This window comes from Microtus oregoni, unplaced genomic scaffold (assembly GCF_018167655.1).
Source record: "Microtus oregoni isolate MIOR12 unplaced genomic scaffold, Mior012 000042F_ref0000377, whole genome shotgun sequence".
NCBI classification, from domain to species: domain Eukaryota; kingdom Metazoa; phylum Chordata; class Mammalia; order Rodentia; family Cricetidae; genus Microtus; species Microtus oregoni.
The window spans coordinates 22,085,924-22,101,948 of NW_024543209.1; the positions used below are offsets into that span (position 1 = coordinate 22,085,924).

The 16,025-nt window shown below is 41.3% G+C and overlaps 1 protein-coding gene and 1 non-coding gene across 2 annotated transcripts; both read right to left on the minus strand.

Annotated features, from left to right (window-relative positions):
* Positions 1-1,356: 1,356 nt before the first annotated feature.
* On the minus strand, positions 1,357-2,259 carry LOC121434154 (putative vomeronasal receptor-like protein 4). Its single transcript, XM_041632997.1, has one exon. The coding sequence runs from the start codon at positions 2,257-2,259 to the stop codon at positions 1,357-1,359; it is 903 nt and encodes a 300-aa protein (XP_041488931.1).
* An 8,566-nt stretch (positions 2,260-10,825) lies between these two features.
* Positions 10,826-10,932, minus strand: LOC121434182. Its single transcript, XR_005972397.1, has one exon. It is a non-coding gene; the product is annotated as a U6 spliceosomal RNA (small nuclear RNA).
* Between the last annotated feature and the right edge of the window lie 5,093 nt (positions 10,933-16,025).

Sequence of the window (16,025 nt, forward strand, 5' to 3'; positions counted from 1 at the left end):
AACAATTGCTGACCACTCTGCTGTGTTAGGAATATTTTCCTAACAAAGCCACTCCGCCCACGCAAAATAATCCCAATCAAACCAAATCAGATCAAATTAAGAGATAATTGGGTTTCATTAGATACCTGTGCTCCCAGGTGGCCCTAAGGGTAACAGAAAGCTGCCAACTGCAACCACTGGAGAGGAAAAGGGATAACCATGTGTTTATTTTTTGGGAAACAGTTTAAATAGCCTGTGGGAGCAGATGGGAGCCTCCCTGAACAACTGCAGCATAGTGCCCTGAGAATGTGGGACTGGTGAGATTTCTGGATTCTCTGAGTACACTTGGACTGGAGGTCATGGAGTTCTTGGCACCAGAATTGTGCTACTGTTTAGTAAGGTCATGCCACCTTGGCTTCACCAAACAGATCCCCAGTGTTCCCTCAGCACCCTGGTTCTTTTGTCTGTAGGCCAGCAGGGTGTCCTGCACATTGTAAGGGATTCAGGAGCCAAGGGAGTGCTAGCAAACACCGGGATGTTTACTAGAGGCCACAGTGAGTGACTGGGAGCCAGTGGGAGAAACTCTAGTGTTAACAACCTGTCAACAGGCTTTACACATTGGTGTGCCTGTGAGGGGGTCAGGGACATTGTCTCTAGGCCTGCAATGGCATCGTTTGAGAGAGCTTGTTTTCCGGAGTGTCCTGTGGGAGGACTTTAAGACCTGACCTGGTTATAATTGTTCCCCTGCATCGACATGAGTTTTCTAAGCAACTCTGGAATTTAGCTGTGTCATCCAGCTGTTGACCAAATTGGCCTTGATGCGGTGATGTCACTCATCTCCTCCTCTGCTTTACTCTCTGTACAAACTCACCTCAGATAAGGATCACCTCCTCACCTCCGCCAACCCTCTCTTGCTCTCATGCTCTGCCTTTGGAGGCAAAATGAAATACTGATTTCTGGCATTAGCTATACAGGCAGCATTTCCCCCGGTGCTAATGAGAAGCTGAAGGTCACGTGACAACATTGGTGGAATGGGAAAATGGTAAGAATCCACTTTCCACCTGCCTAGAAACACTGAATTTAAGATGGCGTGCTGCCAGACTTCTTAAGAAAATGAAATGTATTGTTATATTATCTAATTTAATGTTGTGACACACTAACATATGAAGGCAAGTGGAGTTTGGTGGGGGAATGCCCACAATATCAGCATTTGGGATTTCCAGCCATCTCAAAGTCAGCCTCTGCTATGTACTGACAGCCTGTGCTGTATCGAAAACGTAGGTCTTCCAGCTCTAACATTCATCATGGCAAAGCAGTTTACAATGTACATACCCTCAGCTCATCGAGAATAGACATAGAATGTAATTTCTACACTTCTCAGTGAGCGTGCAAGACATTAGGAACACGGATATCTCTGCTAATTATAACATAAGGACTGAAACTAGCATAGCCAAATTCTAAAACTGCTTTAATATTTAGTAATATAGAATCATGTGCCCCTGTGAAACCAGTGTATAAGGAGAGAATGAAATCTACCCAGTAAAAGAAAAGGAAGCAGGTCATTAGAATGAGCACACTCCACGTAGCTCTGATTTCTGGAGGGGAATTGTGCGCACACCTGGAGCTGTGAAGGTAGAGGACGCGCTTGTGATGCTCATACAGACGGAGAGCCATGGACCCGCTGCTCCAGCCCATCAGACTCTGGAAGATGACATCACGAAGCGTCATGAGGGAGAGGAAAAGCCACTTGATTTTATGTCTTGATGGCAGCATATAGCAATGGTCAGTGAATATTCCAGGTAGAGACTTGTTCAAGCTGTTCCCTGATTTGATGTAGAAGAGTAAGTAGGAGCTTATGAGAACATTAACTATCCAAAAGAGGAGGAAAAAGGGAAGAACTTGCCATGAGGTCTGTGGTTTTAGCTTTGTCCAAAAAGTGGTCCTGGGACTGATGGTGACAGCCTGGACCATGCTGAGGAGACAGGTGGTACAGATGGATAAGCCCCGTGCCATCCTTGCCAGATACACCATAGCTTTACAGCCAATATCTCCGAGGAAGTTTCTGAAATAAAACAGTGTGGCTATGTCTGTGATCCCTGTGGTACAAATAATGATCATATTAGAAAAGGCCAAATGAATGAGGATAAGGTCCATGGGCTTTTTCTCAGTCCCCAAAGCAGAACCGTACACATACCTTATGAATACTATGATATTTCCTACAATTCCAGGTATGGCTAGAGAAAGGAAGATTGTTGCTAGGGTAATGTTATTCCACTTCATCTTCTGACTTCATGCAGTGCACTAGGGAAAATCATCTGAGAAACGTGTGTAAGGTTTCTCTGTTTATTATGACAAGAGTGGTCTCAAGTTCTTTCCTTGATGATGCCTGATCTTAGTTTGTTGTTCTTTTTGGTTTGCTTGGTTTGTTTTTAGTTTTCAGTTTTCAATTCTGGTGGAAATGATGATAATTACAATCAGGTCATAAACTTGATAGTTTCCTGAATTTGCAAAGATCCATCATCCCTCAAGGTCATATGACTATACTCTCCCCAGACAAAAGCTAAATGCATGGCAGTTTTCTAAGCAATACAGTCCTGAGGATTAGCCTGACAGCCTCCTTCCTTTTCCCTCATCACACCCAGTGGGACCTCAGGCTCCTGGACAGTGTTGGTGCCTCATCCTGATCCTCTTCACTGCCCCATATAAAACCATCACTCAAATGGTTGTGGAACTAATAAAAACCTTGCAACTTCTCAAAAAGTTGTTCTTGGTCAATGGTCCAGGTTCTCAGAGGAGATGGTATGGTATTCTCTTCCCACGCCCTTTGATCGTAAATTAGACAGAGGTTAGTGCGGTAGTGGGGGCATGGACATCTAGATCACTGTCCTCCATGTGGAACTAAATGTGATTAAAAATTATGTTCCAAATCTTCCTGGGTAGAATAATTTTGAACGTGATTTCCTGTTTACTCCACTTTATCCTGTTGTTACTCTTTCTCCTGGGATCTCTTCCCCAGCATAACACCAGGAAAACTGTTCCTGTAGAGTCTTAACAGAGGCCTGACTTGTTGTTTTAAAGTTGGTTCTGTCTAGTGATGCTCTCAGTCAGAAATCCCCCAGCCTGTGAGTCCTCCCTGCTATCTCACACTGTGATTACCATCATCTTATGTATGCTATCTCTTTTCCCTGTTCTTTACTTTCTACATTGAAGTCAAAATGAGCCTTTGAAGCAGAAACTTCCTCTATTTGTTTCACTTTTCACAAAGCACAGAGAGCTTCACATGACAACCTTAATTTCTATCTCTTCTCTACAATTTGACATCTTCTCCTCATCAAAATTATTTCTGACTTACCTTGAACCTCCTCTTACAAATATAACATTGGCACCTACCTTTCTCCAGGAACATGAAATAGCCAAGGCTCATCTTTAGTTAGGGAAAAAGATACTCACATTCTCTCTTGATGGTTTCTTTCTTTATTCTCAATTCTTCTGCATTCTCTCTATGTTCTTTCATTGTCAATTAAAAAAAAGGCATTTCATGATGAAATTTTAAGACCTATATGGCAGCAGGAAAATCTAGCTTCTTCTGATGGACTGAACTGGACGGACTGGTCTTGGACCCCAAAGAGCCGTACAAAGGCATATTTATCAATTGTAACATGTGGTAGCCTGCACATATAACTCAGTTTCTGTCTAGAGTCATTTCTGACTTAAAGAAATCATTTGAGTCCAAGCTTGCCTGCTGTGCTGTTTCCAGTAACCTTGAAGGCTATGAGTAACATCTGTTAGCTCATAGGAAGAGCATTTTTGCCCAGATGAAAGCACATTTTTCTATTAAGATTTGGGCTGTTGTATGCCAGCCAGAGCACTCCTCTTTAGAAAATAGAAGCTGCTTAGCTGAATGAGTTAATGCACCTGTTTGAGCTTCCTCCCAAGGACAGTGCAGGGAGGTGGTTAGCTGACTGGACTACTTTTTGTTCTGCCTTTTACCTGTAATTAGTACATATTCTGGCTAAGAAGTAAACTCGGGGCTGTTTGGTATTAACCTTCAGTTCTCCTAGTCTATCCTATGTTTTCTTTTTTTTAAAATTGATTTTTATTGAGCTCTACATTTTTCTCTGCTCCCTATCCTGTCTTTATTTCCTCAGCCTCAGAGTCCCCTCTCAGGGTAACCCCAGTGGATTCCTTCCGGAGCAAGCTCCAACAGCTACACAAGGCATTTCTTCATACACATCTTACTGAAAGGGACCATCACAACCATCACAAGCCTCCGTGAATCTAGTCCTTTATTATGCATTGTGTATAATAAATACACAATAATACAAGTACCTCAGATGTGCCTGAGGTGTCTTGTGACCAAAGTCATGGAATTGGCCACAAGGGGTCCTCAGCAAAACAATCACTGTTTTCCACAAGGATTCTTCAAGGTCAAGGCACTTCTAAAAAAACAGCTGTTCGGCCTAATTTCTACCCAGTGCAGCGATTCTGCTGAATTCCTACAGAGCACAGGGCAAACCTTCTTTCAGCTAATGATGCACACAGAAACCTATGACTGCGTCTCTCAGCATTAAGATGAAAGGAATTCGAGTCAGCCTGGATCCTCGGATTCAACTGTTCCTCTTAATCATTAACTTGAGCTATGATCTACGTAGCTGCTTAAGAGAAACTCACAGACTCTAGCTGTGTAACATTTCCTTGTATTTTTTTTATTTATGCAAACAGCTCTGTATAAGCTAGCATTATTATTATCAAGAACACAGTACAGCTTAGGAAGGAATCATGTTTTATCATAACCACAGGTAAAAATGCCCAATAGAATGGGATGTTTCCGTGAGAGAAACTCATCCCCTTACAGGCACTGGGGAATCTCCCCACACCCAGTTTAACCATGCCAGATACCAGAGAAAGATAGCAGCAGCAAACACGACAATGCAGAGCAGAAGCAAAAGACATTCTGGGGTCTGTGGTCTCGGGGCCTTGCCTAACTGGGATCGATCCATCAGAGTCTCCTGGTGGACGGACACTTTTAGCTTCAGTTGCACCTGCTGCTCCTTTGACATGGCCACAGGCACACTGGTTTTCTATGTTTTATGTAAGGGTTAGCGTAATGCCTGATTGAAAACTTTGTAGGTTGCTCAAGGAAGCTGTTGGTTTTAAAAACACTTTAATCACAGAGACGAAATGACAAGCCAATTTGGGGAAAATCTGAGTTGATCTCTTTCCTTAAGATTGATAAAGCTGAGTATCCTGGAGAAGTCCATTCATTTTAGATGGTACACTGGGGAAGTCGTCTGTCCTTCTCCACTTGTGCAATGATGTAGGATACCAGGCTTCAACCAGTTTAGTGGAGGGCATGGGTTAGCCTTTAAGAAACTCATCAACAATGCTTTATTTTCTCTTAAAATCTGCCTGTATTGATCTGTTCATAATTTGATAGCTTTTCATATGGTCCTATGTGATCACTTATAGCAAAACTTATAGTGGTGAAACTGTCTTTGATTTCCTAAACAGTGTGATATGTGAGTTGAAAAAGCTGCCCCCATACATATAAAGACACACACACACACACACACACACACACACACACACACACATCTATTTCAGGGTGATTATTAAGAGATATTTACATACATATTTATTAAACTTTCCCAATTCTTACTCTTAGCATGTAAGAAATAGCAAAGAGTTTGGGCTAGAGAGACGGCTCAGAAGTTAAGAGCACTGACTGCTCGTCTAGAGGACCTAGGTTCAGTTTCTAGTACCCTCGTGGCTGCTCCCAATGTCTCTAACTGCAGTTCCGGGGGACCTGAAGGCCCCCTCTTGTCTCCATCACATATGCACACGGTGCACAGATATACATGCAAGCAAAACATCCATACACATAAAAAAATCTGTTTTAAGAAAGGGCTGAAGATGTAACTCAGTAGGTAGAGCACTTGCCTAGCATGTATAAGTCCTGGGTCCAATCCCCAGCAGTACATAAAGTCTGGTAGTGAGCAACTCTAATCCTAACGCTGAGCTGCAGGCAGGAAACGCTGAATTTCCAGCTCATCCTTAGCTATATAATGACCTGGAAGGCCAGTCTGGGATATATAAGATAAATCCCAAAAGAAAAAAATAGAAATAGCAAAGAACAACCTGTGTGAAGTCAGGGTTTTCTTTCAGAAATGGGTCATGGACTCTGGGGACCAATGCCAGGCCCAGAGGCATGAGAGAGAAATCCGTAAACTAGAAAAGGATAAATTGCAAAATTGACAAGCTCAAGTTTGGGACCAATTATCCCGTCTGTCAAACTCCATCTTTCCTAACCGCTCTATGCCTGGCTTTGAACATTTTGCTTGGCTCCTTTAAGAATCACTAATGTAGGGATGGTGCTTGGTGTCGTTCACATGTGTTGTGAGAATCAGCGGAGCAGAGATGTGAGAAACTTAGGACAGTGCCTGCCCAGTGTTAACCACGCTCTAATGCATTGTTCTGCGATTTGTGTCATGTCAGATTCCCCCACAATTTTCTGCACCGTCCACTGTGTTATGTTTTGAGTCTGGGCAGGAAAGCCTCAGGAATAATAAAACCAGAACAAAAAAGGGCAAAGCCCCCTGCCCCTTTCTGAGAGATGAGAGGGCACCAGACCTAAGATACTGTACAGTAGAAGCCTTTTCTCCTGTGAGGACAGCACACAGCCTGGAGAAACTGTGGAGAGGAAAAGCTTCCTCACACTCAAGCTGAAATCTCAGCCCATGTCTGCTCTACCTGCCTGGGCTGTCATGAGCATCTCTGGCCCAGTGCGCCCCATGCAGCTGCACAAGGCTCCCTCATGGACATAGAAACAATTCTGCACTGCAGGTGGGAATGAGAGCCTGCTTTCTCCCTGGATCCTGTCACCTTTCTTTCTCACAGTGACAGAGGAACTCAGATCCTTCTCTTCAACCAACTTCCCTCCCCATTCCTACCTCACAGCCCTTCTGTCAAGGTGAAAGGCAGCTTCAGTCCACTGTGACTTGATGGACCACTTACCTGTGGAGTCTGTGCAGGGCTCAGGGTGGGTGTTCTCACACCACAGCCAGGCTCTGTTTATCATCCTTAAGCCCTGTGTTCCCAGCAAATGTCACTGCTGTTAGGATGTCACCATCAGGAGTTTGGCTTCTCTAGGGGAAAGGGGCTCCTGATGCACATGTCCTTCCTGGTTGCCAGCTCTGCACACTCCCTGGTGGCCTGCCATTTGCTGAGGCTGAAACTTTCTGTTCCTAATTACAGTCCCTGTGTGGTGACAAGGAGGGCTGTGAGGATGAACAGCACCCTGGGTTCCTGGCTCCTGGGAAATTGTCCTCCACTTACCCCAAGTCAGTTAGTGAATTGGTAGAAACTTCTGAGAGGCTGAACACCAGGGCTGGAGAGATGGCTAAGTGGTTAAGAGCAATTGCTGCTCCTGAGGAGGACCCAGTCAATTTCTGCACCCTGTAACCCATAACTCCAATTCCAGAGGATCCAGTATTCTCTTGTGACCTCCATGTGTATCTCGCACATGTGGTACACATACATAAATGCAGGCAAAACATACAGATAAAATGATTAAAAATAAAAATAGCTAAGATGAATCAATCTAATAAAAAATAGAGGTTTCAAGAAAAATAAAAAGAAGTTCAGTAAACCAAGAGCAAAGAAGTCCAAGGGCGAGAGCCAGGGGCTGATTTTCAGGTGTGGTGTCCAGGGTGGAGCTGCAGGGGACAGTCCGGAGTCTGTCTGTTGCTCTGAGTGCTGACTCTGTGCAGAGCAATCAACCCCTCTCCTGGCCAAGTTCTCCCTTTCTCCTCTCCTTTGGATGTAACTCTTTAGACTGATGTTCACTGTGAAACAATGGGCTTCTGTCTCTTGAAGATCAGTTGCTCAGTTATTGTCCAGATCACGTCGAGAAGGGTTATGTATTTTTAACTCTAAGCTGCACACATCAGTTCTGGGTCTCTAACAGCAAGCAGCTTGAGATATGAAGTCTTTAGTTTTCATTGCCCTTAGACAGCAGAGGAGATCCAAGGAGAGGACCTCCGACTCACCCACAATGCACACAGCCAGTCATGTGTCACCACCTCCATGACTCCTTTCCCTTCCCAGGGTCTATCCACTTCCTGGTGTGAAGGAGTGCACTGGAATGGTCATATCTGGGAACTAATATTCAGGAGACTGTTTTTCCCAACCATGGGAGCATCTGTGCTTCTGTTAGGTGAGGTGGATAAGAGACATGGGGGAGAAAAGAAAAGAAGGCTCCTAATTTTGCCCAGAGACACTCTGTGGTATCTAAGCCCTGGGTCTGTCCTTCACTCTCCTGAAAGGGAGGCTCTGGCCTGTCTGCTTCATCAGCCTGTCTCTTACTGAGACTTCACAGCAGTCTCTGTCAACAAATGGCACCAACATGGGCAACAACAACCACATAAAACTTGAGAGGATTTGGGAATTAATTCTAGATACAAAAGAAAGAGCTCAGCATAGCTTCTTGGTAGCAGCATTTCTTTGGGTGGTGTCTGTTAGAGGCACATGCATCTCATTTAAGACAGGTTTCCTGATGCAGCTTTAGCTGCTAAAACCTTGCAGCTCTTTTAAGAGCCCTGTCACCAAACACTTAAATGGTGTTTATGAATCACCGGCAGCATGCTTCTTGGTGGTAGCAGGGACCTTGAAACTCCATAGAGCTGTGGCAATAAACATGGCTCCCACCAGTACCTTTGCCACGAAAGGCAAAGTCTTTCAGAAAGCTAAGGAATGGTGTGGATCCAGACATCAAAGCCATGACTTTAATCCTAGCCATATCACTTAGCAAATTAGACTCATGTGGTGAGAAAAAGAGAGATATACAGTAAAGATACACTCAGATAAAAAAACCCTCTAAATGGTTTACAGTGTGTTTAAAAATATATGTAGGCTTGGGAGAGAAAAGAAAAAGGATAAAGTCTTTTAAAAAAAAGAAAGATTAGTTGGGTGTGGTAGCACACACCTTTAATTCCAGCACTTAAGAGGCAGAGGCAGGCAGATTTCTGTGTGTTCAAGGACATCCTTGTCTATAGAGTGAGTTCCAGGACAGCTAAAGACACACAGAGAAACTCTGTCCCCAAAAAACCCACAAAAATTAAAAATAAAAGAAATAGAGTTTAAAATAAAGCCACATAATGATGGAAAATACATAGAGAATCTGGATACTGTATGCTATTGTGTTGTCTTTGAATTGTTTGATGGCTGAGGAAGGAATAACAGCTGTTAAAGTTTGATTAATCTAAAATACATATTTTGAAAATGTCTTGACTTCAAAATTTAAGTCAGAAGATATGTTATTTTGGAGATGAGGCTTTGCTTTGGTTTCCACAAGAAATGAGAAGCTGTAGATTCATTCTGAGTTAAGAAATATCAGGTTTGATCGAGGAAGATCCCCTGGAAAATCTTTGATGGGGCAGATGGGCCAGATGATTCAACATTTCAGAGGACCTTTATTGGAGTTTTCTTTGAGTTCTATATCCAGAACAGCCTCAAGACTGCTGGTTGAGATGATCAAGCCTCACAGAATATTCCATCCAGGACTTGACAATAATCCTAAATTTTCTTTAGGTTCCCCATAAGATTATCAGTGCCCCAATCAGCAGGAAGTAGCCTAGAAAACTATACCCACATTCCTCAAAAATGGGTTATGGATGTTTGTCTTTGTTTAGAGTGTTAGTTACACGTTGTTATGGATGATGGTCAGGAATAAAGCTAAACAAAGATTTAGGTTTAGAGTTCTTGTTTTGAAAAGAAAAAGAAGTGGGAAGTACTGTGAGGCAATGATCTTGTACCCTGTAAAGATATGCCGTTTGTATTGGTTTAATATAATGCTGATTGGTCAGTCACCAGGCAGGAAGTATTGGGGGGTGGGACTAGAATAGGAGAATTCTGGGAAGAGAGAAGGCTCAGTCTTGCAGTCATCATCCAGATGCAGAGGATGCAAGATGAGAATGCTTCACTGATAAAAGGTACCAAGACATGTGGCTAACACAGACAGGAACTATGGGTTAATTTAAGATGTAAGAGTTAGCTAGAAATATTCATAAGTTATTGACCAAACAGTGTTGTAATGAATATAGTTTCTGTGTGATTATTTTAGTCCTGGGCGACCAGGAAACAAACAAGGAGCCTCTGTCAACACTTAGTGTCAGCCCTGGACTGCTGGGGGCTTCTGTATAGACATTTTCTCTCCTTTTATTCTTTTTCAATCTTAGGCATACCTTACTGTGACTTAGGGGCTCTTTCTAAAGTTTGTGTGTGTGTGTGTTTGTGCATGTGTGTGTAAGAGAAAAATCACTTCATATAGCGTATGCAGAGTTCACATGTAGCTTCCCTTGTAGCGTGTAGGATATTAACTCTCCTAGCCTGTGACGTTCAAGGTCTTCACTCTTGATCATAAAGTCTTCAAAGTCACGGTCATGCTCATTTCTGTACTTACTCAGTGTAGTATTTCCTTAAATTTTCATTCAACCCCTGATGTTTTTTCTGCTTGATCTTTTTTTTTTTGGGGGGGGGGGTAGTATTTCTTACTGGTTTTTATTTGTCTTATTGAGTTTTCCATTTCTAATATTTTTGCTTATTTTTTTTCTGATCTACATCCTGAATTTACTGAGTGTTATTTCCTCCTGCTTTTCTGAGTCCTCTTTAAGGTCACTAATGATTAGAAAAACACCTTTTTATGTTGTTCAGTATATATCAAACATTTCTTTTTTTCATGTATAGTATAATATGTATGGAGATAGGGAGACTCTTGAAGTGGATTCATAAAATACTGTCTTTTAAAGCCCTTGCTGCTCCTTTTTTTCTTTGCTACTGTTTTCTTTTTAAAAATATGGAACGCTTCACAAATTTGCATGCCATCCTTGCGCAGGGGCCATGCTAATCTTCTCTGTATCGTTTCAATTTTAGTATATGTGCTGCCGAAGCGAGCACTTGATGCTCCCTTTTTTCTTTTTTAAAATAACTGTTGTTTTAATGCTCTAGGAGGTTTCACTCATGCCCTGACATTGAGGATGATAAGAAATACTTGTAATATGGTTAATATTTCATTCCTTACAGATGTTTTTTATTTTTTTATTTTTTTTACTACTATGGGCTGTTCCGTTGTCAGTTTTTATTGAAGTAGGCATTCCCATAGCAGCAAAAGTTTGGAGAAGAGCCCACTGCAGAAGCAGTCTCTGAGGACTGAGGTGTAGCTGAAATATTAGAATATGCATTAATTAATTAATTAATTAATGCAGATGTGAAAATACGGCACCTGAGGCACAAAAGCAAAGTGAGTGTCATCCATTTGTTTTAATTTATTAGTTTTTTAACCCCCAGGATCAACTCCAGCTGCATAACTAACACAGGAGCACACACAGGACGTCCTTCCATAGCTTCCCTCACTTGTTTCCTTCAGCGGGACGTGGGTTGTACACAGAGTCCATCAGCACTAGTGTGTGGTGCTGGGGCTCTTTCCCTGGAGAAGTAAAAATTGGGCAGGTGAGTGGGCTAGCTTGCTTGTTTCCCTCTGTAGCAAAACCAGGAAGGGTAGAGTATGGGTGAAAATTGGTAATAAACAAAAGGAAGTGGATGGATTTAACCAGATGTTGTAGTTCCTGTAGTAATGGGGGGATAACAGGATGTGAAGACAAAATTGATGCAGTTTCTATCACTAGAAATAACCCTACAATGTGAGCAGAATATAAAACAGTATTTAGGGGGCTTCTGGATTAACTGTAATAGATTAATCAATGTAGTCTGCCCTATAATAGATTGATTACTATCCGGACCATGAATTCCTCCTATACTGTTGGATGAGCCATCAATAAAATAAGTGCCTTCCCACAGGGTGGAAAAATATTGAACAAGTTTTTGAAATTAGAAATCTAGTTTTTATGAGAAAATCCCATAGTTTGCCATATGGATAATGATTTCCTATGCTTCCATAGTAGTCTGCAAATAAGAACTGAAAATCCACAGAGTTCTGTAACACTCTTAAAATGGATGCTAGCACAGCAAGGGACAAATCCTTATAATTGTTGACGTCGGGTTCTCCCCTGATTTACTAATTGAGCAAGAAGAGTACGGTAAGCAGTTAGTGTTTTATAACCCTTGTGGTGTAAACAAGTTTGTGGCAAGGGTTTATCTTCATGTGCTGTAATACCTATAGAAGACAATTTCGTGGGGAAAATAAGTTTAAAGCCAGTGAAGGCTTCACATGATACACAAATGCCTTCTCTGGCCCCAATTGAAATGGCCTCCTTTGCCTCTCGAGAATATCTGAGGACTTCCCAATGCTGTTTCTCCTTCTTTACTTTTAAACAGAGTGGTTAGTGCATATTTAGATATCCCTAAAGTAGGATTCAGCCAATTAATATTCCCTAATAATTTCTGAAAGTTTGTAGCTTTTTAATTTATCTTGTCAAATAGATAATTTTTTGTTGTTTGATGGTGTTTTAGTAAAAACTAGTTTTTCCATATATTCATAGTGTCTGATCCTTTTACTGATTCAGGCTCCATACTAAGCCCATATTTATGCAGACTATCTTGAGTCATGTCATACATGATTGTAGCTCTTCCTCTTTAGAGGTCACCATCAGGATGTCAACATATACACATGAATAATATAAGCTGAGGAAAGGCTCACCTCACAGCTCTAAAACCTTTCTACATAGTATTAACATTACATCAGGGAGTTTTTCATACTTTGAGGTAATCCAGTCTATTGATATCAGAGCTGAAGTTCATTATGATTGAGTGAGGGAACAGAAAAGGTGAAACGCATCTTATCATCAGGCTGAATATGTATGCGGTAAAAGCAATCTTTCAAACCCAAAACTATTAAAGGCCAATCTTTAGGAATAAGGGTGAATAAATGAGGCTGTAATGCTCCCTTTGGTCACATGGTGGCAGTAATATTACACAAACCAATCAGGAACTTCCACTTACCAGATTTCTATCTATCTATCTATCTATCTATCTATCTATCTATCTTTCTATCTTGTATACAATATTCTTTCTGTGTATATGTCTGCAGGCCAGAAGAGGGCACCAGACCTCATTACAACCACCATGTGGTTGCTGGGTATTGAACTCAGGACCTTTGGAAGAGCAGGCAATGCTCTTAACCACTGAGCCATCTCTCCAGCGCCCCCTCCCAGATTTCTTTTTAATTACAAGAATAGAATTCCAGGGAGAAAAAGTGTTCAATGTGCCCATTCTCCAATTGTTCTCTGATTCTGGTGAGGCACCTGTAACTTATCTCTAGAAAGGGACCATTAAGGAGTCCAGACAGTTTCGCTAAATTTCCATGTAATTTTTACAGGTGGTGCTTTCTCAATGTTGCTTAATCTCATTAAAGCTCATAGTTCCTAACCCTGTCAGGGTTGAATTTAATCCATGACAGTCTGCTGCAGGCTATTTGATCACACTGTGAGCCCCAAGATTATATTATTTGGTGGAAAATAGTTGTAGTGTGAACTCTCCCTAACACACACCTTTTATCCAAGAGCTTTCTGCTTCAATATTGTCAACAGGATTAAATAAAATCAACCATAGGCCAAGAGGAGGAGTTAGCAATCAGTTTACAAGAAAAAAAGACCCATAAAGAGAAACAGGAAATCAGTAAGACTGAGAGAGATGAACAGGAAGTAGGAGGGAGGGACATCTGGTTGGAGCTTTTTTTTTTTCTTCTTGGAGATGGCATAGGAGAAAGCTCTTTTTCTGGGATGATGAGGAAGTAGTTGGGTGCTTTCTCTGCCTCTCTGAATCAGCAGGTTTTCATCTCAGCATCTGACTACCAAGTTTTTTTTTTTTTTTGATAAAATAGAACAATGGAGACTTTGTTAAAAACAACAACAGACCATTCCAGGTGCAACTTTCCCATAGTTATAATAGAGCCATCAGCTCCAGAATCAATCAACCTTGTAAAAGCTTTTTTCCCCTTATTTTAACACCCAATGTGATTTATAATTTTCCTTTAATGAGGTGCTTAAAGCTATAATTTTATGTATACTACCAAATCTTCCCCCACAATGTACCTTTTTATACAAAAGGAGTAAATCACCATGCACTTTTTCCTGTTTTTGTTGCCAATCAATACTGGGATCATGACTACAATTTCTCTATATAATCTTTATCAATAAATCCTGTATGACCTGTGATTCCTTTCATAGATAAACTATTGTGAGCCAATAGATTTTCAACTGTTCCAGACAGTATAGGTCACCAATATACTATGTATAATGTAAAAGGTCATTGAAAAGGGGGAAACGGCATGTCTTTAGGACAATGAATATCAATAGCAGCATTTCCTTGAGCAGCAGCCTGTAATGAAAGAATAGATTTGATTGCGATTGGATGTTAGTACAAATGTTATTGTTTTTGGATTTAATCCTCTAATATTGTGAGGCTTGTGGAAAGGCCTTTAATCCATTTCCCAGTTATTCATTGATATTGCTATTGTTGCTAGGTAATAAACCGCCGTCTTCAGCATATTTAGCTTGACATTCTATAGACCAATGCTTTCCTCCTTTGTATTTAGGGCATGAGCTGGCTCCTTGACTCTGAGCATTCAGTTGTTACAAAGGCAATTTACATTGTTTCTTTAAGTGGCCAGGTCAGCTATAATTGAAACATTTTGCTGACATCTGTTTTTGAACAGCATATGTTTCTAAAGGAGCTAAGTTTTTGTTTGTATGTCCAGACATTTAGGCATAAGTTCTCTCTCTCTCTCTCTCTCTCTCTCTCTCTCTCTCTCTCTCTCTCTTTCTCTCCCTCCCTCTCTCCCTCTCTCTCTGTCTCTTAAGTCCTGATTAATCCTTGGCAATCTTCATTGACCTTATCAAAGCCAGCTGTTTTAATAATAGCTTTTGAATTTAATCCCCTTTACTTGGTTTTCAATAGCATCTTTGAGTCTCCCTATGAAATCAGCAGAGACTCAGAGAAGGACCTAATATAATTTTTATATAATTAGACCCAAAGCCAGGTCCTGTATCAGTTTTCATCCAGGCAGCTAGAGCTACATCCTGGATAAGTAGAAGGGCCGTGGGAGGTATATCATGCAACTGATATTTGTTGCAACCCATCTAAACAGTCCCCGTCAGCATTTCATAAGTGGCATTTCCAGGATAACCCCTTAGTCCTATTTATCAAAACTTTTCATGGACTTCATGAAAGTAAGATACATTTACCATTGGAGAATTTGGGGAGGGCTAAAAATCATTTTATCAGTTATATAAAAATCATGGCAATCATGTGTAGTATTGTCTTAAACAGTAAGATATTCATAACAACAATGAACAGCACCGTAGGAAGCACACGTCTTTAAAAAATTCTTTCATTATGTCCATGTTCAATCGCTGATAAACATTCTGACTTTGTTGAAATTGCACTGGAAACACCAAGCTCAGCTCATGAGGCTGGGGAGAAATTGATAAATGAACTGCCAGGCCCTAGCTTGTCTGGGTTCTAAACTTAGATTTCCACAGGCTCTCCTAAGTCCTCATTAAGAAATGTCAAGATTAGATTGGTCATCAAATTCCTCACCCGTGTTGTAGGGAAATCTTCAGACAAGGGAGGGCACATATCTGATAGAGGCTCCAGTAATGGAGCTGGGGAGCAATCACCCCAGAGTTGTCAGTGGGGCATTTTCACTTTCCATTTTGCCTGAATGGGGAAGATTCTCTCCCTCTCTCTCTCTCTCTCTCTCTCCCTCCCTCCCTCCCTCCCTCCCTCTCTCAAATCAATTTTAAGTTTTCACCATCCAGCTTATAGTCATGAAAGGAATTAGCCATCTCTTTCTCATTTTTAATAATATCTTTATCTTCTCTAAGTATTTTTTATAACCGTCCATATTAATGCCCAAGTGACCCAGAATTGAATGGTGATCTTTTCACCAGGTTTATATGTCTTTGCAGTATGTTTTTGGGACTCTGTCCCATACTTCCTCATCTAAATTTCCTCCTTCTGAAAATCAGGGCTTGTACTCACAAACAACTTGAAAGCAATTTAAAAGCTGTGTTTTTGATAGTAGTGCTCCT